This window comes from Lissotriton vulgaris, chromosome 1_1 (assembly GCF_964263255.1).
Source record: "Lissotriton vulgaris chromosome 1_1, aLisVul1.2, whole genome shotgun sequence".
NCBI lineage: Eukaryota > Metazoa > Chordata > Amphibia > Caudata > Salamandridae > Lissotriton > Lissotriton vulgaris.
Window position 1 is genome coordinate 1,762,997,692 of NC_141685.1, and position 26,842 is coordinate 1,763,024,533.

General features: G+C 47.3%; 1 protein-coding gene across 2 annotated transcripts in view; it reads right to left on the reverse strand.

Moving 5' to 3' along the window:
* The window catches only part of NR2C1 (nuclear receptor subfamily 2 group C member 1), a 477,706-nt gene that overhangs the window by 231,520 nt on the left and 219,344 nt on the right, over positions 1–26,842 (reverse strand). For both annotated transcript variants that reach the window (XM_086919061.1, XM_086919062.1), the window contains one exon: positions 13,681–13,865. In XM_086919061.1, coding sequence (XP_086775187.1) covers positions 13,681–13,865 — 185 coding nt within the window. The remainder of the gene's footprint in view (positions 1–13,680; positions 13,866–26,842) is intronic.

Here is a 26,842-nt window from a genome sequence, read left to right on the forward strand (position 1 = left end):
TAACAAATATTCCACTTTCACCTTTTGTTTTTAAATTCACAGATGCAATACACACACCTATCGGGAGCTCACTGTAGCCTATCACACATTGACTACATTTTAGTCCCTGCAGCGCAAGCGCACACAATTTGACAGATTGGCCATCTGGGCCGTGGCATTTCAGACCATTACCTGGTCTAGAGGAAAGAAGTACTAAGACAGCCGAAGGCCGGGAGGGTTGGCCCCATTACCTCATGGTATCTGAAGGACCCAGTCACCCGAAAGAGCGTTGCCCGTGCTACAGACAATTACTTTAAGGAAAACGTAGGTACGGTTGAATCAGCCCAAACAATATGGGAAGTTTACAAAACGGTAATTCGGGGTGAGACACTTTCTCTGATTACCGAAGGAAAGGCTGGTGGATCTTGTGCAGGCCAAGGAAGGAGTGTTAAAAGCAGAAGAGGACGTGGCCCAAGCAGTCACGCCCGAAAGCATCCACCTCCTGCAGATGAGGCAAGACGAATACAAAAGCGTAGCAGAGGATAGAGCCAGGGAGCAGAGCAGAGAGATCCAGAACAGACTATATGAACATGGGGACAAGGCAGGAAAGTCAATAGCTTGGTTGGACAGATGGGACTGGGCATCTCGCCTAGTACCAGAATTACAAGACGAGGGCTCCGCCCCAGAGTGGACTCGCAGGCAATAGCGGACACGTTCAGGGCACATTATCAGTCGGCTTACCACACAGTATGTAATTTCACAGAAGACGATAATAGCGAGCTGCTTCGTGACATTAGGCTTCCCAACCTCCCAGACTAAGACAGAGCATATTTAGAATCCTTAATAACGGATGACGAAGAAGCACAGGCAATAAGGGGGATTAATTCAGGGAAGGCGTCGGGACCGAACGGCATTCCTATTGAACTGTACAGATTGAAACCCGAAAAGATCACCCCCCATCTCCACTCCATGTTCGTGGAAAGCAGAGACAAAGGGATACTACCATACGATCAGCGGGTCGCTAACATCGTGGTCATACACAAAGAAGGCAAATCCAAAACAGACCTATTTCACTGTTGAATGCGGATCCTAAGATTCTCGCAAAATTGCTTGCAACACATCTCATTAAAGTCATTAACACATTGGTCCATCCTGACCAGTCAGGCTTTATGCTGCATCGTAATACAGCACTTAATTTACGCCACCTACATGGAGCACTGGGTAGAGCATCCACCATACTTGAACCGGCTATATTGGTATCCCTGGATGCCACCATGGCTTTTGATATGGTCGAATGGCCATAACATTTTGCGGTGTTGGGCAATTAGGGTTTGGCCCCTCATTTGTAGGCTGGGACCGCCTATTGTATTCCAGTCCCATGGCCCAGGTGGTAGTGAATTACTAAAAGTCCCCAGATTTCCAACTGAGCCGGGGCAGTTGGAAATCTGCTGTACGCCGACATCCTTCTTTATATGACTTCTCCAAGAGCCTCATTGATTGGTCTCTTCGATATTCTTGCAATCTTCGGGAGATTCTCAGGTTTTTCCATAAACTGGGCGAAGTTAGTAATTTATGTCCTCCGGGGAGATCCACCCACTCTACCTAGGAACTGTTCGATCCAGATAGCAACAGATGGCTTCCGATATCTTGGTATATATGTAACACTGAGTCCGGAACTCGGCTTCGCCCATAATTTGGAACCACCTATCCGGAGACTAAAGAGCGATGTCAGGCATTGGAGGTCCCTTCCCTTGCTTGGTAGAGCGGCCCTCTTCAAGATGATGGTTCTCCCCTGCTTTCTGTATGCTCTCCAGAAGGCGATGGACCCAGCCCTGCATCTTATTTTAAAGAAATAGAAATCCTGCAAAGAGAACTCCTATGGGACGGCAGGCCCCAAATTGCGTCAGCTAAATTGAAGCTTAACTGGTATGACGGGGCATTAGCCTTCCAGATATCAGGAAATACTATTGGGCGGCATATCTTTCGGCAATTAACCATGGTATATTTGGTTGTCCTAATGATCCTAGATACGCCATGGACAGATGGTTGCTCCCAGGGGGAAGATTACGACAAAGCACTATATGCCAAACCCCGCAGGCTCCCCCTTACCGGAACAACGGCACACTCAATCCATATATGGCTTACGGCCAAAAAACAACTAGGATGGGATAACACATTTACACTGGCTACTCCGCTACGGAGTTCCAAGAAGTTGGGGAGCCTGTGGAAAACCAAGGGATTTGACAAATGGGACCTTATCGGAATCTCACAAAGATATATGGGGGTGGCGACAGTTATCCCTTTCGCCACTCTTAAACAGCAATATAGCCTGGCAGACACAGAATACTATTGATACCTCCAAGTACGTCACGCCCTACACACTCAGATACCCAGGAATGCCACGCTCCCTGAGGCTTCCCCCCTAGAGGACAGAATTCTTGATGGCCATTTCCCAGAGAAGGCTATCTCGCTTATTTATAAAAAAAAAATGGTAAATAACATGTCAGACCCCCTGCAAGCCTTGAAGGAGAAATGGGTCAGTGACGGCTTGGAGCTAGATGAGAAGGATTGGCAGGGGGCAGTTTCCTCCCCACAAGAGGTGGCCATCCAAGCCAGGATGAGACTGGTACAGCTCCAAATACCGCATAGGATCTATGTTAAAGGGACTGGCTTGGTGCGCATGGGTAAAGCGGAGAATGACGGGTGCAGAAGGGGGTGCGGTGAAGGGGGGACATTTATACATATCATGTGAATTTGTCAACTAATACAATCATACTGGGGAGCCATACACCGAACACACTCCATGCAGACATACAGCCCGAAGTTCGAAGTTGTCTCCTTAAAGTTTGGGAGCCGACAGATCTAAATACATACCCCACACACTGGACAACCCTAACATACATAATAGCAAAAAGGAATATAGCACAGGAGTGGGGGGGCGAGTCAAATACCCAAACTGAGCAAGTGGATGGAGGACCTGGACTGATGCATGTTCAGGGAGAAATCAGTATATTTTGCAAGAGGGTGTCCCAGAAAGTGGGGGGATGGGGGGGCGTGGAATCGATATAGAGGACATATCTGCACTCCTCCTGCTCCTCAGACTGAAACTCTGCAATCCCCTTGACTTCACTCAATCTGTAAATGTGACCTGATATATGATGTTGATCTCTGGAAATATGTATCTATGATATTGCACGCAACTGTATTGTTATGGTGAAGTTATGTCGAAACTGTTCAATAAAAAGATATAAAAGATAATAAACAAATCACAGATGATAGCCCCTAAAAAGAAAGGTCCCTAGACATGATAATAGTTAACGATCGGTCTAGCGTTATTATTAAAGCCTCTTCAACCCATAAATCAACAAAGAATCATGCTTTCTCAGTGCAGCTCTGCTGTAAATTAAAGGGGCTGCATGGAAAGCAGGTAGAGCGCTGAAGGCAGGATTCTCAGTCTGAATATAAAACAAACAAGCGAAACGGAGGCAAGGAGGCAGTGGAAAGAAAAAGTATAACACCAAACAAATGGCCAAAAGGGAACTGATCCATGTAACAAGGCCAGTCACCAGAGCAGGAACAACAAAGCCACAAGGCAGGACTAATGTCAACATTTCTCCCAAAAAAACCAAAGGAATTCTGAAAGGTAGATGAAGGTACCAATGAAAAGCGGTGGGTGTGGTGAAAGCCCACAGAGTAGATACAGCATGTCTCGAGAGACCGCAAATGCGCTGCCTAGGCTCGACCTTAATATTTATTAGACACAGCATGCAGCGCCCATTAAGGATACACAAAAAGCAAAATACAGGAGGCTGTTAATTTGGGGCCCTGATTTCGAGCATATGTCAAACTGCTGTTCACAGATCTTAAGGCCTCTATATGGGTGGCAGGGTATTGCTCGACCCCCTTCCCTATTCGAAGGGGGACTAGGCAGGGATGCCCTCTCTCCCCGCTTCTTTTTGCTTTGGCGATAGAACACATAGCAGTGTGGGCGCAGCTAGAAGCAGTCTATAGGGGCTTGGTCTGGTCACCTAAATATTCAGATAAAATTGCACTGTACGCAGGCGATGCGCTATTCTTTTTCTCTGACCCCTAGGTCACCGGAACAAGGGTGTTGCAGATTCTGTGGGTGTGTAGCGAAACGACTGGGCTACACGCCAACCTGTCCAAGTCGACTCTTTTTCCTATTTGCAGCGGCTAGGGGTGTCAAGATTGGGCCTCACAGCTGGTCATTGCAGACGAGGGGTTTAAATACTTGGGTGACCATATCACCAGATGCCCCACTATGGCCTGGTCGCTCAACATTGCCCCTCTGCTCCCTGTGGTCCAGGAGGAGACGACGGTATGGTCCCATCTTCCCCTGTCCCTATACGGCAGGTCCGCAATATTTAAAATGGTGTCCCTTCCACGCTTGTTGTACAGATTGCAAAATTACCCATATCCTATCCCGCCATCATGGTTCCTTCAGATAAATGCACTCCTGAATAGATTCCTCTGGGACGGAAGGGGGGTCCTTGTGGCTCTGGTGACCTGTGTCCAATCCACCTACTGTGGAGGCATCGTGGCGGCGGACGTGTGGTCTTATTATTAGGCGTCCCAGCAACTAGTCATCAATGATTGGTGGTATAACCCACAGAATGATCCGGCCTACACGGTGGAGCGACTCTTCCTGGAGGAATACCCACTGCTGGATCTCCTGTACAGTAACTCTACCCAGGAGGCCCTTCCCCCGGCCTGTCGCACAGTTATCCAGATATCGACATGTGTTTCTCGGTCCATGAGTTGGTGGAGTATACTAACGGGTGAGACTCCCCTCTGGCAGGGCGCATGCCTCCGACCGGTAACGGCCTTGTTCGGATTCTGTAGATGGGATACTATAGAGATCTCAACGCTGGGTGATGTGATGCGTGGACACAAACTTAAATCCTTTCAAAGGCTGCTGGAGGAGTTTGACCTACAAAAGTCCCAATTCCATAAATATCTTCAGCTCCGTCACGCTCGGTCTCCCTTGTTAAAAAATCTTACAGCACTACCAGGATCTGGGATGACACAAAATCCACCAACTTTACCAGGCCCTGACCACACATTCCAAGACAAACATACACCGGACAAGGGCATCGTGGGAGGCAGATGTACTGACCCTCACAGATGATGACTGGACTGAGGCCCTTGCCAGCCCTTGGGGTTCAGCCGTGTCCTCTAGATATAGATTGATCCAGTTCAAATATCTTCACCGAGTGTACTACACCTGTCTCCGCCTCTAGAAGATGGGAGCTATTCCATCCCTCACCTGCCTCCGATGCAATTAAGAAGAAGGGTTCTCTCTGGGGCTGCACTGCACTATAACATTTATGGTCAGGTGTATTGACTTGTCTGGGGCGGGTGCTAGGCTGGGACCTCCCAGCAGATCCTAGATTAACCCTTCTCCATAGCACAGAAGATATTGGGGGGGGGGGGGGGGGGGGGGGGCAGATATAAAAGACATTTGCTATTTCTAGGACTAACATTAGCCAAGAGTGACAGCTCAACATTGGAATTCCCCCCCCCCTCCCCCCCTCCCCCCCCCCCCCCAATGGTGGCATGGAAATCTGCCTTGGATAAATGTATTGTGGCGGTGTTTCAGGCACAGGAAAGATCTGGACCAGGTGGGCCACATACCGGGGCATTGACCTATCCATCTTCCCAACGTCAGTGAATTCAGACCCTATTGACAGACTTATCATTAATAACTCTCCAATCTAATTTGCTATTTGGCCAGAGTGGAGACATGTCTGTAAGCCTGTACGCATATATAGTGTTTCATGTGCGAGGTGCGGTGCAAAGGAGGGGGGAGGCGAGAGGGGTGTGGGGGGGGGGGGGGGGATGCTGGTTCGAATGTTTTATTGATCCTCAGGTGCTGCTCTCACCAGCAGCTTGTGTACCTAAAATCTGTAATCTGTCTGAACACTGCTTGTGGGGGGTTTGCCCCTTTGGGTGCAAAAATCTCAATAAAATTGGTTGTCAAAAAAAAAAGCAAAATACAACCAAGAGTGCTCCGCGTACAATGCACGGCATCCACAGATAGCTTACTATCCAGATATAAGTTTTTGCCATTTTATGTTTTGAGAAGCACAGACTGCTCAGCATCATCGTATACTGAACACCACAAAATACAAAGGAAAAAATACCCAAGGAAATAATACCGCTCGAGGAAGCAGTTGTTGCGTGGGGGCCTGGAATATTGTGTGATTAAACAACAGGGGGTGGTGATGGACAGAGTTTCTGAATTAAGCAGAATACTCTCACCCAGTCAAGAGATCAGGGCTTAATCCAACACCGTTTTTTAGCTCACTGCACCATCCCAGCTCAGAACCTGGCTATATGCAAATTAGTCTGTCCCTGGCCCAGTGTATCATGGGAACAGGGCAAACCAAACTACCAAGCCAATTCTTTCACTGAGAAGGAAACAAGCTACCAGGGACCGGTTTCTGGCATTTCAGCCGTCTTCGGCCCGGCTTGCTTGAATCCTGATGGTGCAATGAGCTAGGGACTCACGTCTGAGTATACCCTTCCACGCTTATGGTGGACAAAATAATTAAACAACAGGGGGTGGTGATGGAAAGAGTTTCTGAATTAAGCAGAATACTCTCACCCGCCTCCAGCTTCCTCTTAGCTTCTCGCGGCCCCCGCTTCGCGGGAGCCGCTCGAGGAAGCAGTTGTTGCGTGGGGGCCTGGAATATTGTGTGGGCAGCAGCAGGGGGTCACTCTGTCCTCACCCTCCACCGGACCAAGGTGAACCGCGCCAGCAGCCCAGGGGAGGACTCCACGGACCAGGAGCCTCGGGGAACACCACACCTGTGGGCGAGCTGACGGCCCCACCTCCAACCTCCAGCCTCCTCTTAGCTTCTCGCGGCAGCCGCTGCGCGGGAGCTGCTCGAGAAAGCAGTTGTTGCGTAGGGGCCTGGAATATTGTGTGGGCAGCAACAGGGGGTCACTCTGTCCTCACCCTCCACCGGACCAAGGTGAACCGCGCCAGTAGCCCAGGGGAGGATTCCACGGACCAGGAGCATCCGGGAACACCACACCTGTGGGTGAGCTGACCGCCCAGCCTCCAGCCTCCAGCCTCCTCTTAGCTTCGCGGGAGCCGCTCAAGGAAGCAGTTCTTGCGTGGGGGCCTGGAATATTGTGTGGGCAGCAGCAGGGGGGTCACTCTGTCCTCACCCTCCGCCGGACCAAGGTGAACCGCGCCAGCAGCCCAGGGGAGGACTCCACGGACCAGGAGCCTCCGGGAACACCACACCTGTGGGCGAGCTGACGGCCCCGCTACCGGCCTCCAGCCTCCTCTTAGCTTCTCGCGGCCCCTGCTTCGCGGGAGCCGCTCGAGGAAGCAGTGGTTGCGTGGGGGCCTGGAATATTGTGTGGGCAGCAGCAGGGGCTCACTCTGTCCTCACCCTCCACCGGACCAAGGTGAACCACGCCAGCAGCCCAGGGCAGGACTCCACGGACCAGGAGCCTCCGGGAACACCACACCTGTGGGCGAGCTGACGGCCCCGCCTCCCGCCTCCTCTTAGCTTCTCGCGGCCCTCGCTTCGCGGGAGCCGCTTGAGGAAGCAGTTGTTGCATGGGGGCCATATTGTGTGGGCAGCAGCAGGGGGTCACTCTGTCCTCACCCTCCACCGGACCAAGGTGAACCGCGTCAGCAGCCCAGGGGAGGATTCCATGGACCAGGAGCCTCCGGGAACACCACACCTGTGGGCGAGCTGACGGGCGAGCTGACGGCCCCGCCTCCCGCCTCCAGCCTCCTCTTAGCTTCTCGCGGCCCCCGCTTCGCGGGAGCCGCTCGAGGAAGCAGTTGTTGCGTGGGGGCCTGGAATATTGTGTGGGCAGCACCAGGGGGTCACTCTGTCCTCCCCCTCCACCGGACCAAGGTGAACCGCGCCAGCAGCCCAGGGGAGGACTCCACTGACCAGGAGCCTCCGGGAACACCACACCTCTGGGCCAGCTGACGGCCCACCTCCCGCCTCCAGTCTCCTCTTAGCTTCTCGAGGCCCCCGCTTTGCCCCGCCCCCATCCCCTATATAAAAAGTTATAGTCCCAGCTACGCGGGACGCGGGCGGGCGCCAGGCGAAGCCCGGGACAAGGGCGGGACAGTCTGACAGTCCAGGACAGACAAGGGCAGGGCCACCCCCCGTTCATTTGGACTAGCAGACCTCTGGTATTTGTGATTAAGGTATTGCAGGGTTGTTGGTTGGGTCCCTGGTTCGCTGTGGTTGCCCATCAAAGTGATAGAAAGAGGAGGGCTTTATTTTATCATATTTAAGGCCTTAGGTTGTATTGTAAAATGGGCAAAAGAAAGATAGCGGATGGGGGCCACGACTCTACAAACCCAAAAAAAGGGAAAAAGGCTAAAAAAGCACAACATGCTGCATCCAACTGTGTTCTCTCAAATATTAAACTGATTGTAGAAGAATGTGAGGAGATACTGAAGGGAGCTCCGAGTGCAGAAGAACTAGGTAGTTTAGATACCACATTAAAGGGTACTACCCAGAAGAAGAATAAAGTAATTCCGGATATATTTTTAAAGAAACCGCATTTTACTAGCCCCGCTGTTGAGATTCATCTCCCCCCTTAACTTCCCCAACGCCCAAGGTCACACAAACAGTACAGGAATGCAACTTGTCTAGCAAAGGGGAGGTCCTGCCTGGAATAACAGAGCTTCCTGACCCGGGTGGGGAAATGATTGTGGGACAAGACGGGATTGTTTGCACTAATAGATATGCCGTGCTGGAAGGAGAGTCTAGAGAGCTGTGTGAGGTATTGCAACAAGATACTGGTTCAAGTAAGATAACCCCGGAGAATACCGCAGATTGCCCTAGCTGCCAGAAATTTAAAGGGAGTATTTTAAGAAAATGGGATCCCTAGGAGTGGATTTAGCCCAAATAAAGAAAATGCTGATAGATCTAATCAATCAAGGGGGAAAGCAGGCTATAAGTGCCCCTCAGTCATTAGCTATAGCTACAACCTCGAAAACAGCTAATGCACCATGAACATCAGCAACTGACCCCAAAACCACTGGACTGAGGGGCGCACAATGCGCTCAACAAGCGTATTCAAATATACAAATTAGACAGTCTCCATTATGGTCAAAACCCAGCTCTTATGATGACTCAGACCTCAATAAAATTGACTGACTAGGGAAAGACACGCAATCTCACAATGTATCTCATATATATCCAATAGGAAAAACTAGGTACCGGCCTAAGCCCATTGTAAGTGGCATTGAGCCAGGGGAGGAGACGCTACCTAGTAAAGAACTCTCGGGCTGACAGTAAAGAGCAGAGGTCCAGAGTATACCTTACAAAGCATAACGAAAGAGGGTTGTGAGCTCCAAGCTTGTACCAAAGGCATAGTTGAGAACGTAAAAATAATAAATCTGGTCTCTTGGAACATAGCGGGTCTCTTAAAAAGACCTGGATAGCCCAGAATGGAACCAAATCATTGAGAGATTTGAGATCTGCTTGTTCCAAGAGACATAGAGTTTGATCCCACTTTATAAAAACGGTTATGCTACTTATTTTATTCCGGCAACCACTGTAGGGAGAGGCCGCCAATCAGGCGGTCTCCATATATGGATTAGTGTGGCACTAAATTGGTGCATAAGTTACCAACAGATGATATACTACACATTTCCCTTAAAGGTCCACACATCGCAACAACCATAGAATTGTTTTGTGCATATGCTAGAGGCACACCGGGTGGCCAATCTTCCCCTACGATAGCAATACTTGATTCAGCACTAGTAGGTCTTCCCCCATTGTCTAATACTATTGTAGGTGGAGACTTGAATTGCACATATGAACCCTTAGCTGAAGAAGATTTGGTGGGATCCAGTGCAGAGGATTTAAGACAGTCTATTCCCTTATTAAATCTGGAACCCATTAAGAAATGGTCTCCAAGAGCGATACAACTGCACGCTCTAACATTAGAACACAACTTACGTGCTCTAAATGGGAGGACTCTCTCTAACGCAAAGGGGGCAATGAGGTATAACAGACTTAGTTGCCCGTCGTGCATCGATTATATCCTACTGGACACCAGATCTTGGGGAATTCTAGTGGACATGGAGGTTATACAATCTCAAGATAGCGATCACAACCCACTCAGTATGAAAATTAAAGGAGGGAATGAGGGTAGAGCGACAAATGGCCCATTAATGATCGCTAAAGAAGTAATCCCCACGCATTGTAATCGCAAGCTAAAATGGAATAGAGTTATGTGCCAAGAGGACAAATTGACTAGTGTCAAAGAGTTTGTGCAACTAGAAACCAGAGTTCTGGCGACCTCCACGTCTCTGCAGGCGAATGACCCAAGATTTAATTTAGTTGATTCCTACAAAAACATAGAGAAGATAGGTGCCTTTTTTACCATGGGAGAGACCAGAGGGCCCATAAAGAACAAACTTCACAACAAGGGAACCCCCTGGTACACGGCAGGCTGCAGGGCAAAGAGAAAGGCCATTTCGTCTTCCATTAGGAGCAAAGATCCAATAGCAGTGAAGTTAGCCCGCAAGGACTATCAAATCGGTATCAAATTGGCCAAAAAAGAGTGGGAGGAAAAGCATTGGCAGCAACTTAAAAAAGCTGCTCGCTTGAACGATTCTACCACTTTCTGGAACTTGGTAAACAAATTTGAGAGAAGGGGTGTAGAGCCTATATCGAACCACATAACTGAAGACCAGTGGTACACCCATTTTGCAAAAGTGTACTGCGACCCAGTAAATTTGGGGCAGCACATAGTACCACCAACTACAATTATATCACAGATCCATAGTGATGCCGAATTCTTTCACCCCAGGGAAGTACAAGAAGACATTATAAACTTATCTCCTGGTAAGGCAGCAGCCCGGATGGGCTTCCTGGTGACTTATTATTATATGCACCCGAATTATGGTCAGACTTCATCACCCTCCTAATGAATTTGATTCTCCAGGGACATTCTGTCCCTGAGTCATGGAAGGGTGCTGAGGTAGTGACCATATACAAGAAAGGCAATAGGGAGGACCCTGCCAACTACAGACCAATTAGTCTAATTGACACTATTCAGAAAGTAGTTGGCAGGGTCATCATTACTAGAATAGGGTCCTGGATAGAGGAAGGCAGTATACTTACCCATTTTCAGGCAGGTTTTAGACGAAATGTAGGAACAATAGACCAGGTCTTCAGGTTGTATGCTATCTATTGGAAGGCGGTGTATGTTGCTAAGGGTAGTCTATATCTGGCCTTCATAGATTTAAAAATGGCATTTGATTTGGTCCCTCGAGACAAACTCTGGAAGGTGCTGCTGGATATGGGGTTCCCGAGTTATCTCTTGGAGTGGATTGTAAGGCTCCACCAGTGAAACTACGCCAGAATTAGGTGGGGGGCCCAGGGACAACTAACTGGGAAGGTGCCTGTACAGAGGGGAGTCCGCCAGGGATGTGCGATGGCCCCGATATTGTTCTCTCTCTTTATCAATGGGGTGGTAGACCATTTGAGGGAGGACTCTGCGGATGCCCCTGCCCTGGCAAGTGAGAAAACACCTACCCTCCTCTTTGCAGACGACACTCTCTTACTGTCCAAAACCCCTTCGGAACTCCAGAAGCTACTAGACCGAGTCAGTGTATTTTGTGCCGAGAGGGCTCACTGTAGACACAGCCAAAACAAAATTGATGGTGTTGTCCGCAGGGAAAAAAGCCAGGAGAATAAGTGTAACTTTGAATGGGTCCCCACTAGAGGTGGTGGAGGAGTTTGACTACTTGGGTGTCAGGATTAATAACAGAATGAAATGTGACTCCCATGTGGCCAAAATGCTCTTGAATCTCAAAAGAGCTTCTGGAGCAATCCTGAGAAATCAGCGCTTGTCCATCAGCAGACCGGTAGCCCCAGCTCTGGCAGTCTATGATGGCAAGGCCTTGGCCTCCGCTATCTATGGCTCGGAGCTGTGGGGATGTGAAAACACCACAGACCTGGTAAGAGCGGAGAATAAGTTTTTGAGGGATATGGTTGCCCTTCCGCCCTCTACTCCTCTTAAACCCTTTTTATAGACATGGGAAAACACTCAATTGCAGACGTAGTGCGCCTCCGTCCTTTGCTGTTCTGGGTGCGCCTGCGAAGGATGCCAGAACTGGCAAACTATGCCCTGGTGTTGGATGAGTTGATTATCTTGAATAGTTCAAATAAGATCCACTGGCTAAACAAACTAAAGCAGTTGGTTTTGAATTTAGGTTTGGGAGAATTTTGGATCTCCCAATCCCCTCCCCATAAGCAAATTATTTAAAAAATCTATTGGGAATGGGTTCAGGCGGAGGAATTAAAAAGCACAAAATGGGGGACTCGAACTACAAAATTTTGGGAACATAAACCCACTAAAAAGTTCGAACCCTTCCTAGATTTCATCCAAATCCCAAGAGATAGGTCGCTCTTCATGAAAATGAGATACGGAGTACTTCCTCTGAATAAATTCATGGAGGGATGGAAAGGATTGAGGACCCATTCTCATACCTGCCCTGGGTGCCCATGTACGAGCGAATCTCTACACCATTTCTTGTTCGCTTGTATAGCATATAAAAAACCTAGAACAAGATGGTTAAAACCTGTGTGTAGAGAGTTGGGAGTAAGAGATTTTAGGATTGCTCTGCATATTCTCTCATCAGATACTACATCTCTGTTTGTCGTATGTGGGATTGCTAAGTATCTATCAAATGCATGGTTCATACGAACAAGGCTGCTGAAAACTGTCAAAAGCTAGACCGTGGCACTCAACTTGTCACTTAAACCCACTACTGCATATGACCTATATGACTTTTTATATAACCATGTGTTTTATATGTAAATGTCCTTTTATCTTTTTAAATCATGAAATGAATCGAATATGATATTTTAGATATTGTTTGTTTTATGATTGAATTGTTTGTGCTTTTATGATATGTATATATCGAATAAAGTATTACAACAACATGTAATACTCAGTAGGAAATGGTAAAGACTGCTCAGCAAATGCATTCCATATACAAATAAGATGAAGCACAAACTCGTAAAGAAAATGCAAGTTACTTCATTACACACAGAAGAGACTCCAAAAAAAGCCTACGCAATCTAGAACGTCTCAGCGTAATATGAACGACCAACTACAACACAACACTTGGAATAAAGAATGCCCCAAACACAAAGTCTAGTACACAAACTCAATACATATTGCATGGTCTTAAGTCCCATATGCATAAGAAAACTTCTCCACCTACACTGTGCTTTAGTCAGCCCTTTAATATCAACGAGATCACATAAGAGCAGCCCTCAAATTTCCTATAGCACATAACTTCAGTGCAAAATACGCAGCATGAGCTACTTAGCACAGATCCAAATACACAACCAGTATGCACAGATAAGAATGCGGGTATCCCACTGAAAGAATTCAACTATGAGCCCTATAGGCACATCTGACACAGCACAGAACATGCAGTTAGTGCCTCTGCGACACTTACAGATTCTACTGTTTTTAGCGTGACAAATTTTGACAGCCTTAGTCTATAATAAATATTGTGTATGGTATTTCGAGATGAACATGGTACAGGGAGCATAAATACACTTTACAGATTAACAGTTGCAGCTCAAATGATTTAAACAATATTTTTTTTATACCTTCGAAAGCAATGAAAAAATCGAGTTTGGAAATATTCAAAAGCATTACCTGGTTACGTCACTATTTGAAGGATCATCTTCCTGTATTTCTGACAATGATGTATCACCATTGCTTAAACTTTCGATGATGGAAAGCTCTGTGTTACTTTGGGACAATTCTTTCGATTTGCTCAGGGTTGCCAGTGAAGTCACAACATTTGCTAAAGTACTTAGATCACCCTGGCATGAGTCAGTCTAGGACAGGGAAGAAAACATTGTAAGCATTACCATGGTTTAAAACTCTGCATTGGATTGTTATTGCAGGAAAGGTAATTTTTGTATCTGTTAAACCTACTAAAAGAATATCCACTTAAATCCCCACACCTCCACCCAAAACATATCTTATGAAAATAATTATAATCTTCTGGCCTACTGTTCCTTCCAACGTCGTCTTTGTTCGTCACCATGCATTTGGGTGTAAAACAAACACCAACTTCAGGTATCTATCAGAGATGGAATATCATCCTATGGTTTATTCAAGTGCCATGGTTTATTCAAGTGCCACTGCAAAGTGGGAATGCTAAGTTAATTCTAGGTTTATATTCACTTTTAGCAATTGTTAGAAAAGACCTATAGAAGTTGGTTCTGTATTTATTATACCAAAGTAAAGTATGGTGTGCACAGAATCCAGTGGATCCCCAGAGGCTTTACAGGGGCTAAAGCAGATAATAGGCTTATCAGAGAGCTGTGTTAAACATTTGCTGTAAACACTCAGGCAAGAAATTATTACACATTCAAAGACTGAATCCAAGCCCAATTGTTTTGTATAAAAATATTACAAGATAAACTCAGTTGCAGGTAAGTATCAGTTTAAAATAGCAATCAGTTTAAAATAGCAATACTTTACTTGTACAGTATGAATGTGTATGCACAAGCTGACCTGGTATATGATGTTCGCTTATGTAAGTGGGCAACCTGCACTAGTCCTGACAACCCTTATGGTGATTTAAGTGGTCTTAGACAACCTTTGAAAGCTCTCTAAGTGAGTGGTTGCTGTGGAGAGCAGCCTTCAGGCTTAGTCAAAAAGGAGTGTACAGCTGCTTGTTTTACCACATTGCAATCTTATAGTATAGATTAAGTGAAAAAGAACCACACAAGGGATTCATATAAATATGTATTAATTATATAATACTCTCTGACACATAGAAATATCTACTACCAGGGGACATACACAATGCACACAATACTTTAGCAAAGAAACACAGTAAATAGCACGTATTACACAGTGGCCCCCAGGGGGGACCAAACCATATACTAAGAAAGTGGTATAAGAAACACGTTGAGAGGACGTAGAAGTGCTGGTGATCCAAGGAAGCGCCCACGGTGAGTAGACAGGGACCCCAAAGTGAGCGGTTGTAGTGTGGGAACACGACCGCACACTCCGTACAACTCTATATGTAAGTCGCTGTTGGATTTTTAAAGATAAAGGACCATCCCAGCGGACCCTGAAGAAACCCCGTGGAAGACAGAAGGTTGGAGAGCCACCCCACCCGTGGATACCTTAGTACCCATGTTACCTACACCTGAAAAGCCGGGTGCATATGTGTGAAGTGGTGCCGGAAACCACTGTGCAGCCCAATGGAGGACTTCAGGAAAGTTGCGCTGCTGAAGAAGGACAAAGTGTCCGGTGGAATCTGAAGATGGAATCTAGATGAGAGAGACTCTGTCCCCTCTGCTTGCAGGTACATGTCACTCAAGAGTGACCAGGAGACTTGGAAGTCAAATGCCCTCCGATGTCTGGTGTTACAGGATGGGTGACGATGACCTTGACTCTGCACGAAGGTTGTCGAGTGCTATGGGATCGGTGTCCAGCGGGAGCACCAACAAGCCTTGGCAAATGCAACCAACGCAGGAAGTGAAGAAGGAGCAACGTCGAGACCAGCAAGGTCCAGGGGACTCACCACAAGCAGGGGAGTCAGGGCACGCCCTGAGCAATCAGGAGAGCCCAAAAGAAACAAGTGTGACCCTCAAGTGGACCCACAGGCTGGATGGATTGGAGTCAATAAAGGACCTCAAGCAACTCACCAAAAGATGCAGGCCACGCTGCATACGATACGATGTGGCTGAAGATTGTGGTCACTGGAGGTGCTCGAGGTTGGGGCTACTTGGAGCCCGAAGATCTTTTTGGAAGGAAGCCAACAAGCCTTTGCAACTGCAAGTTAACGTGGTGCACAGGGGTTCAGTTATTGCTACCCCCACGAGGGATACTGGCCTCAAACTTGGTGAGAGCGCAGGGCAGACCTCGGGAGATGTGGAAAACCACCACTCAGGATCAGCAGACCGGTTAACTTAATGCGGTGCCTGCGAATGCAGGGGAGTGACTCCTTCACTACAAGTGAGATTCCTTCAAGTGTTTTTGATGCTTCTAAGGCCTTGGAAGATTCCTGTATGATGCACAGGCACAGACCCTACAGCAGAATGGAAGGGCGACGAAGTCAGGCCCAAACGAAGTCCAGTGAAGTCCACAGTGCCCATACAGTAAAGGAAGAAGTGGTTGTAAGAAAATGGCTCTATATATACAGGACCAAAGTAAGGTACAGTGTGGATAGAGTCCCCACAGGTTTGGCAGAGGCTAAAGTTAGATAAAACCTTACTCTCTAAAAGTGGTAGCTTGGTCGAGCAGTAAGGCAGTGTAAAGCATGTGTTGTACACACTCAGTCAGCAAATGGTCTCACACACTCAAGAACTGACCTCTAGGCCAATTGTTTTGTATCAAAAGATATAATTGTTTTATTTTAGAATCAACCAGGTATCAAAATATACTCTTCTCAATATGAGTGACTTTAGGTAATTACTGTGCAAATAGGCAATAGACTTTGTAAGTACAATAGCTACAGTGGTTGCAATAGGCAAAACAATTTAACATTGAGCTCAATGGGTTTTTCTAGGTAAATGCAATTGATTACTTTTTGGATTACTTTTCTAACCACAGGACTGGATCCTAGATTCAGCCCCGGGACATAAGCTGTAAACAGTTAAGTAAAAGCGTTTTGTTTACAGTAGTGATTTTTAAGGAATATTATTGTATTTCAAAAGTTGACAAACTTTTTCAGATGAAATTACCAATGTTATTCTATGGAAGGAAATTCAACTTGCAGGTAAAGTATGTTCACGTTACATTTGTAATCCAGTACTGGACTCCTAGGTTCAGCACTGGGACTTCTATCTAAGACAGGTAAGAAATTATTTTGGTAGTTGGTACGATTTTTAAAGAATATTTGTAGTTTGCAAAAAAACAACACTTTTCACAGAAAAAAGGTCAATGGTTTCCTATGGAAGAAAATTCAGGTTACTGGTAAGTACGATAAAGATTACTTTGCAGGGTTTGTGCTGGGCTAAAAGATGCAGCACTGAGGTCTCTCCTGATAACAGGTGAGTAAATCAGAATTAGTTGTTCGGCTGATTTTAGGTGAATATTTTAATGTTCTAAAACTCCACACTTAGAAGAAAAACAGTCAATGTTAGCCTATGGAAGAAAAGTGAGTTATCGGCTTTTAGGTAAGTACTCGACTGGCAAAGTTAAGGTTCTGGGCATAGACTCAGGGGTCTCCCAGGGCCAGGTAGGTACAGTTGGTACACCCTCAGCGGCACAGGAGCAGCCGGGTGCAGAGGTAGTTAGGACCAAGGTTATCCAAATAGAGGCAGGGGCCCCTCGGTTGGAGGCTGCTGGCTAGCAGGCCATGCGGGTGAGGGAGCAGGGCTCCTGGTCACTTGCTCAGGGCAAGTGGGGAAGTAGAATAGGGCAAAGGTTGCACTGACAGGGGCACTCAGGCGGCTGGGTGCAGGGTGCTTTTGAGCAGTCAGGCGCCCAATGTTAATCAATGGAGATCTTGGAAAGTGGAAAAAGACTGCAGGCTCGGGAATGGAGATTCTTCAGAAGCGACCAGCACTTCGAGAGGTAAGTTGGGGTCTTGGAGGATAGGTAGGCACCCAGGAGTTGGGCACAGGGGGCCGTGGGGCACAGAGTGCAGGGGTGTCTTTTGACGTCGGGAAATCTTACCCTCAGCTGATCGCGGTTGGAAGGGTCCCTGGTTGTGAGACTGCAGGCATCATATGGTTTGTCGAGGAGGGTCTTTGGGCACTCGGGTCCCTGTCTCCGGGGGGACGCCCTAGTGGTCTTGGGTCACTCAGGCACAGGCCAGGCTTGGCAGGTGCAGATTGTACTGGATTCGCGGTTCCTGGCTGGCACCAGGGATATTGCTGTTTGAGCAGAACCACTGCTTGTGGGAGTCCCAGTCTTTCAGAGGGTCAAGGCAGGCAGGTCCTCTGGGGACTTCAAGGTTGCTGCTCGCAGGAGTTCCCGGGATTTAGCAGGAGCAGGTTCAGGGATCGACAGGCATGTAGGGCTGGGGCCAAGTTAGTTGGTGTTTTCCTTTTGTTAGCAGCTGCACGGCGGGTCTTCTTCTTGATCTTCTTTCCGGTTCTCGTATTGGGATCTGAGGAAGGAAGGTTCAGGGTGCCCCTAAATACTTCATTTAGGGGTGTAACAGGTAGGGTGAAGGCAGGGGCCAATAGGTCCTTGTCCTGGGGTGGGTACACCCCCTAACCTGCTCCTCTCCTGTGGGAGGGGGGCAGGAGCCTAGCTGCGAATTGGTAGGGCTCCCAATCCTCAAGATGGCGGTATCCAGGAGTCGTGCTTCAACTCGCCTGAGGTGTGGATTTGGCACAGGCTGGCACACCCCCTTTCCAGACGTAGGGTTTCCCGCCAGTCTTACAGCCAGAGTGGGGGTCAGAACTAGTGGGGGCCAGTTGCTGAGTACAGCAAGTGGCCTGGAGAAGCTCACAAAGGCGGCATGCCTTTGAAGCTTCCCCCTGCCGATCCTGGGGGAGGAGACCTAGCACCTCGCCCAGGATGTGCATTGTTGCAGGCCCAGGAGAGCGGGGGGTTCTCCACCCAGGGGTCCAGCAACATGTCTGCTGTGTGGTAGCCTAGGTAGTCTCTCAGACAAGACGTGGAAGGTAGGTTAGGTTTCAGGGGGAATCTCTAAGATGCCCTATGTAGTGCATTTTACATTAAATCCCACACTGGCACAGTGTGGGTTTAATGTGCTGAGAAGTTTGATATCAAACTTGTCAGTCTTCAGTGTAGCCATTATGGTGCTGTGGAGTTCGTAATGACAACCTCCCAGCACCATATACTCTTAATGGCATCACTGCACTCACAGTGCCCAGGAATGGCCCTGGGTACTGTAGGGGCACAGGGCTCATGCACCTGTGCCCAGACCATTGGCATAGGGCACCCAGCTAGAGAGGTGACTGAGGTATGCCAGGGCAGTGGGGTTGTGGGCATGGCACATAGGGATGTGTGCCATGAGGACTCTTTGTTTAGATCTACACCAGGGCACTCAGCCTGTAAAGGCAGTGTGTGCGTGTGTGTGTGTGTGTCAGGGTGCAGGCCCCCTAAGGGTGGCACAATAAGCGCTGCAGCCCTTGGGGGTCTTCTCTGGTCACAATGCCCTGGGTACCAATGGTACCATTTACAAGGGGCTGACATGTGGCCAGAGAAGTCAATTGGGTTTTAGCTTCAATACAGTTTTAGGGAAGGAACATAGGCCCTGGGCACCTGATTGGCAGGAGCCAAGGGCACACTCAGTCAAAGCACATCAGCAATTCAGTAAAAAGTGGGGGCATACCATGCAAGAAAGATGGCACTTTCTCACAGTGGTGTCTGATCTGAATCTTATCCCACGATGAATATAGGGACTACACCCAGGTAAATCCTAAGTACCCTAGGGAAAGGGTTGGGAAGATTCAGAGGACCCTCCCAGGTGAGGGTCCATGTCCGTTGTCCACTTTTGCACCAGAGCGGGAGCCAGCGGCTCCCAGGACAGGTTTGAACGGGATTATGCAAGGGGACACCAAATGTGGCCCTCATGTAGACAAGCGCACCCACCCTACCCCAATACACTAAATCCTGTATGGGAGGGTGTCACACCTACCTGTGACAGGATGCCCATTGTTCCGCCTTTCCCTGCTCAAGCTTGACTCAGCAGCAGGATGGCAGAATCGTGTGTCTGGTTGGCAGCAACCATTTTGTGCTGTCCGGGTCAAGAAAGCTGGTACAGGGAACACAGAGAGCCTAACAGAGGGCTCTTCCAGTGCCAGGAATCCTACCTCCCACACCGTTTACGGTAGGGGTATGATTCCAACATGTTTTGGATACCAAACATGATGGGATTCGTTGCAGCCAGTTTCGAGATGGTCAACGCAAAACTATCCGGTGCCCCTCTATATAGTATATAGATGCTTCACTGACAACCCGGGAGAATGGACTCAGTAGGCTGTAGGGGTGTCCTGCTCATGCAAGGGCACCCTCTCACTTAGAAATAAGCACCCTGCCTTCAGGAATGCAAAGGACAGCTAGAGGGGTGACTTATAGATTTTAAGTGCAGTGATCATTGATATAGGAAAACTATAGCACCAACTTACCCAGGCTGCAATGGCAGGCGTGTAGTTCCATTTTGAATGGTCTCTCACGGGTGGCATAATAAATGCTTCAGCCCATGGGAGACCTCTAGGGTACTTATCTCCTGGGTAGATGGGTACCATATACTAGGGACGTATAAGGATACCCCGGTATTCAATCTGGGGTGTACTTAAGTACTGAACATAAAAATTTAGGGAGAAAGCAGATCGACTGGGGTCCAGTTTAGCAGCAGGCAAAAAGTGGGGGTAACCATAGAGGCAGATCCTACTTTCCTACACTAATAATACTTTGTGGTGTCAATCAGCAGTAACTTAGTAATGTAAAAGATGGACGCTTACAGTGCAAATATCAAGAACAGCGATGCAATCCTATGGGAGTAAAACAGTGATGCTCATTTACAGGCAAGTACGACTTACACATCCAGTCTTTGGGGTTCTAGACCAACACTGGGCAAGGGTCAGATTAAGGTGGATACTAAATCGCCAGTGGGGCGGCTGAATGCAGAGGTCACTGAGCTGAATGTCAGTTAATGGAGACTGGGAGCACCCACAGAGGAGTTGGCTGCAAGTAGGTACCCGCGGTTTCAGGGCACGGGTCCTGGGGGTTTTGGCAAGCACAGGGGAGGCCTCAGGGCAGCACCAACCATACACCACCAGCGGCACATGGGCAGCCAGGTGCAAATCGGCATCAGGCAGCCAATGCAAGTGGATAGGGAATCTCAGTCATATGAAGAAGCTGCAGGCTTGGACCCAGAGGCTGGACAAAGGTGACCAACAGCCAGGCAGATAAGGAGAGGTGTCGGTGGATGCCTGGGCAACATCAGCTGGGCTCCCCAAAGTTGGGGGTGATGTTGGGGTGATGTTGGGGGGGGCTGAGGATGCAGGGGTGGTATAGCGCACCCTGCCTTAGGGCTGTAAGGCCGCCTAGAGAGGTGACTTACCAATGCCAAAGGCAGTGGTTTGTCAGCACGACTCTTTAGTTTTAGCTGCACCAAAACACACAGACTGCAATGGCAGTGGGTATGTGTTTGGTAAAGGGTCTCTGAAGGTGGCACAATACAAGCTGCAGCCCTTAGAGACTCTTGTCACAAGGCTTTTGGTACCAAAGGTACTTTTTACAACTGACTTATATGGGTGCCAGAGGTGTGGCAATTGTGGAAACAAAGGTACAGTTTAGGGAAAGACACAGGCACTGGGAAACACAGTGCACACTCAGTCAAAGTTGCATCAGGGCGGGGGGGGTCCTGCAACAAAACCCCATTTTCCTACAAAACCCTTTTGCAGGATCCTTCCCATTTTCTGCCCCACGTTCTGCTAGATTTGGTGCTGGTTTACGGACTCTGAACACCGGGTGCCTGATCACTAGCGCCCAGTATATATTCTCTAACCCTTAAAGTATATGCAATTGGCTAATACTTGATTCGCATATTTAATTTACCATTAAGTAATAATAATAATAGAACATTTGTAAAGCGCATGGCTGCACAACTGTGTATCCCCGCGCTGACTGCCAAAAAAAACAAACAAAGAATCAAGAAGGGACGGTTAGAGATCAAAACAGGATTATTGGGGAAAAAGGTGGGTTTTCAGTTTGGCTCTAAAAAGGGTCTCTGAAGGTTCCATTCTTAAGTGAACAGGTAGATCATTCCAATGTTTCACTCCGAGGTAGCGAAAAGAGCGGCCGCCAATTTTCGCTCTGTGGACACGGGGAAGTTTAAATAGAGACATTCCTGAGGACCTAAGGTCTCTGGTTGGGAGGTGGATAGTCAGAAGATCTCTTAGATAAGTGGGGCCTTTGTTATGGGCAATCTTATGGGCATAGCAGAGGCTCTTGAATTTGATTCTCTCCCTAACGGGGAGCCAGTGCAATTTGGACAATGCCGCTTTGGAGGATGTTCTTTTGGGAAGGCCCAATACCAGGCGAGCAGCCGCATTTTGTAAGCATTGAAGCTGGTGAAGATGTTTTTGGTTCAATCCTAATAGGAGAACATTCCCATAGTCCAAGTGAGGTGTTATAAGCGCATGTACGATGGTTTTTCTAGCTTCAGTAGGGATGAGATCGATGATTTTTCTTAGAATTCTTAGCGTACCGATGCATTTGCCTATTATTTTGTTGACTTGGGATTTTCCTGACAGATCAGAGTCGATCATAATCCCTAGGTTTTTGACCTTCTCAACGGGGCGAGGACAATCGCCCAGAGTTGTGGGCCACCACGCCTGAGACCATAATGAGGTTTTATTCCCTATCACCAGCACCTCTGTTTTATCTCCATTCAGCCGGAGGCAATTGCTATCCATCCACATGGCGACAGCAGCCATGCATTCCGAGAAGTTGGAAGCATATTTCTCGGTGTCAGGAGAGAGCTTAAACATGAGCTGGGTGTCATCGGCGTAACTGACAATGCCCACCCCGAAGTTCTCTATGACCTGAGCCAGGGGCTCCATATAGATGTTGAACAATGTGGGGCTCAAACTAGAGCCCTGTGGAACCCCATAGCTCACGTCTCGAGAAGATGATTTGAAGGGTGGGCAGTGTATCTGGAAAGATCTTTTTGTAAGAAAAGATTTAATCCACGCCAGAGCATGGTCTTTCACTCCAATGTCTGAAAGACGGGACAGCAGCGTGGCATGTAGCACAGTATCAAAAGCTGCGCTTAAATCAAGCATGACCAACGCTGCTGTCTCACCCTCGTCCACCATCTTGCGGATACATTCCGTGGAATACAAAACAGCTGATTCCGTGGAATAGTTAGGTTTAAAGCCGGATTGAGTAGGGTGGAGAATGTTTTCTGATTCTAAAAAAGCCATGAGTTGTTTATTGACTATTTTTTCAATTATCTTGGCGCATTGAGGCAAGAGGGATATCGGCCTAAGATTTTGAAATTGGGTAACCGGGATGTTGTTTTTTTTTTTTAAGAGGGATGACTTGTGCTGTTTTCCAAGCCTCCGGAACATAACATTCTTTAAAAGAGAGGGTTATCATCTGACTTATTTGATCCATAAGAGTATGGTCCATGATGTCTTTGCTCTTTTCTAGCGGGCACACATCATTAGGGGAGCCAGAATGGATACTGTTGATTATGCTGGACAGGTTTTCTTTGTCGGGTGTATAAAATTGGGTGAGAATGGTTTTTTGAAGGGGGGATATTTCCTTTCCGGATGTAGAGGGAGTGGGAAAAGTAGCGTGAATTTTCTCTACTTTTTTGACAAAGAAGTCCGCGATTTGTTCGCATAAATCATTAGAGTATGTGTCCTGGGTATCCAAGCTAGAGGTGTCTGTAAGCTCCTTGTAGATCCGGAATAGTTCTTTCGTTGGATTTGTAGCTTCTTCGATTCTGTTCTGGTAAAAGAGACTTTTTTCCTCTCTTATTAATCTCTGATAAGATTTTAGTTCTAGTTTATAGGTTTCTTTAAGTTCCATAGAATAGTTTTTTCTCCATTTTCTTTCAGTCGCTTTGCATCGGGCTTTAGCTATTTTTAATTTTTCTGAAAACCAAGGTTCAGATTTTGTTCTCCTGGCTGGGGGCTTGAAAGTCCATGGGGCAATTTTATCTAGTGCCTTGCTCAACCATAGTTCATAATTGTTCCAGGTGTCTTGTAAGGACTGTCCTTGGGGCGGAGGGTGAATTTTTAATTCGTTGATCAAACGTTCAGGGGTGTAATTTTTCCAGTTACGCCGCTTAGTGTACAGGGCTTTGTTCACATTATTCTTAGTCTTATTCGTAGGTATGTTAAAGGTGATCATGTGGTGGTCCGACCAGATTATTGGGACGGGTGGATGTATTTCAATACCTTCCCAGGTGGCAAAGACAGGGTCAAGAAGATGGCCATGTTGATGTGTGGGGGAGGTTGAGAGCAGTGTTATTCCCAATGCGTGGAGGGCTGTCTTAAGTAATTGGGCTTCCTTAGCATTAATGTCTTCAAAATGAAGATTCAGATCACCTAGAATCATAAAATTGTTGTATTTTATAGCTAGTTGCGTAGCTGTTTCTATGAGCTGGTTACAGAAAGGGGTAGCATTGCCAGGGGGCCGATAAATGAGAAGACCAGTAATGGTCATTGATGGAGTCCTTTAATAGAGAAAGTACCACTTTCACTATTAATGATGCCCTTATTGGTGAGGGTGCATTCCAATTCCTTTTTAAAAATCATTGCAAGTCCTCCACCCCGCTGTATGGGCCTGTCGATTCTCAATAAGCTATAATTCAGAGGGACTGTCAAGTATTTCGGGGGATGAGGATTCTTCTAACCAAGTTTCGGTTAGAAACAAAACATCAAAGTCTTGTTTCTGTAGTAGGTCACGTAGTTCCAATTTATGTTTAACCATGGATCTACAGTTTAGCAACATAAATTTTAGATTGGGCACATGGGAGTTAGAATTCGGAACACTATGAAATCGACGATTGCATATAGTACATTGTGGTGGTAGCGCATTAGGGTCCGCGGAGTGCCAGCATGATTTAATAGGGGTCTTACCTATTTCTAGTAGAGTTGCGCGTGTATAATGGATTTGCTGGTGAGAGTGCGCCATATTAGTTACCAGAGCGATGTCATTAGATCCAGAGTGCCCTGCCCCGCGCCCCGGTCGATCGCGGACGGGCGCAGACGGGCAGGACTCTGGCTTGACTCCGGCGCGCGATCGGCGCGCCCGCAGTGCGCGTCCGCTGCGCGGAGCCATGAACGTATGGTTTTAAGCGCTCGGTAGCGCGACGTGCAGCGCGAGCCCTCAGAAAGATGGCCGCTGCCTGACTCTCAGCCTATCTTTTGTCCCGCCTGATACCGGTCATAGAATCGACCGCTTCCCCAGGGCAGGCAAGTTTGCTGTATTTAGGTAGAAATCAGCCAAAGTTAATTTCCGCGTTCGGCGCTAGTGTGTCAAATAACGCAACACTATTGATTCAGTGCAGGGGGGAGGGAGAGGACACACGGGAAAATCGTGAATAAATCAGAGCACAATTTTAAAAACAACCTCCCGGCTCAAGCCACAGGAGTAGATTAAAAGCAATAGTCCAAACTATATGGCACTCTGTACACCCAGGGCCTGCAAATTAAAAGTCACTATTAGACTGCAGCACTGATTGTGCCTCCACTACAGTGAACAAGCGAAAGCAAGCCTCTGGGTCTGCCACTGCAGCCTAGCAAGGTAGTTTTAAAACTGAAAATTCGACCTGGCATAATAAACGTTTTGCCAGGCCTAAACCAGCCTTTTTTATGTCACCCCTAAGGTAGACCCAAAAAGCCTATAGGGCTGGGTGCATGGTATTGAAAATGTTTTACTTGACAGAGAAAAATCGACAAACTCGTTTTCCACAGTGACACGGCTAGTTCACCGATAAAGACGCACTGGGATACATTTTAAAACTTCAAACGGTATGACTTCAGTTTGGGAATAGCTAAAACCATAGTTCGACTACTCAAATTAACAGCAATTTAAAATCCAAACTAATGGTAACATCGATTTAAACATACCATTTTGAAAATGCCAGGTTTTTAAAGTTGCAAAAGAAACAATTGATGTACGGAATGCTGGACAATGCAAACATTTGAACCCAGTCACAAGGATCTGGGTTTAATCCATCATTCTTTTGCTCACCACACCACCCCAGTATGGACCCAGCCATATGAAAATCAGTCTTCATCCTGTTCCTTTTGGGAACCGTCTAGCCCGAACTGCCAAGGCAGGTCCTCCCTTGACTGGAAACAAGCATCCTGGGACCAGTTTCAGGGCATCACCCTACATCAGCCAGGCTTGCTTGAATCCAGTGGTGTAGTGAGCACGGGGCCCACGTCTGGGCATACCCTTCCCACTTAGGCAGACATATGCAAAAGAAACAACTTATGGATGGAATGCTGGACAATGCAAACATTCACTCCCAGTCACAGGGATCTGGGTTTAATACATTATTCTTTTGCTCACCACACCACCCCAGTTTGGACCCAGCCATATGCAAATCAGTCTTGACCCTCACCACACCACTGGATTTAAGCTAGCCTGGTTGAGGAGGGGTGATGCCCTGAAACCGGTCCCAGGATGCTCGTTTCCGGTCCAGGGAGGACCTGGCTTGGCAGTTCGGGCTGGACTGCTCCCATAAGGAACTGGGTCAAATCTGAATCCATTTTCTCACAGCAATTATGTGTGTGGTGCCAGTTATTTATAGTTGAAGATATAATAATATGATAGCATTTTGCAAGCCACTAAGGGTAACTAGTTTAACCTACATTTGACATAGATTCTCAAAACATATTTGCAAAATTCCTTTTTCAAAAATATCTTTCACCATACCATAGTTTTCCTTGCTAGTGTATTCTTTCATTTAGCTGAGCAAAACCTTTTTTCTTCAATTTTGACATTCCCTTAACATTTTTATTTAATTTCGCTTTTAGTATGTATTTTTGTTAATGTATATATTCCAATTAAAAAATGCTTTTTAAAAAAAATGTTTTTATTAAACATAAATAAGAAATACAAATAACAAGACCATCATGCTGTGGTGGTCTGCGAAATAAAGTCGGGGAATGTGGGTTCCAGCAATACAGAATCATGAAGGAGTTAAATAAGTGGGCTCATGGTGCCTCACTGTCCTCACATATTGACTCTATTTCTAGCGTTGTACAGAGATCTCCTCGGAAAGCATTCCAGACATCCCATATTTTCCCCCATTTACGGGGTCTCCTTCTGGCCACATAAACAGCTCTCTTCCGAAACATACACCAATCAAGGTCTTCCATCCACTTCCCAATCTGGG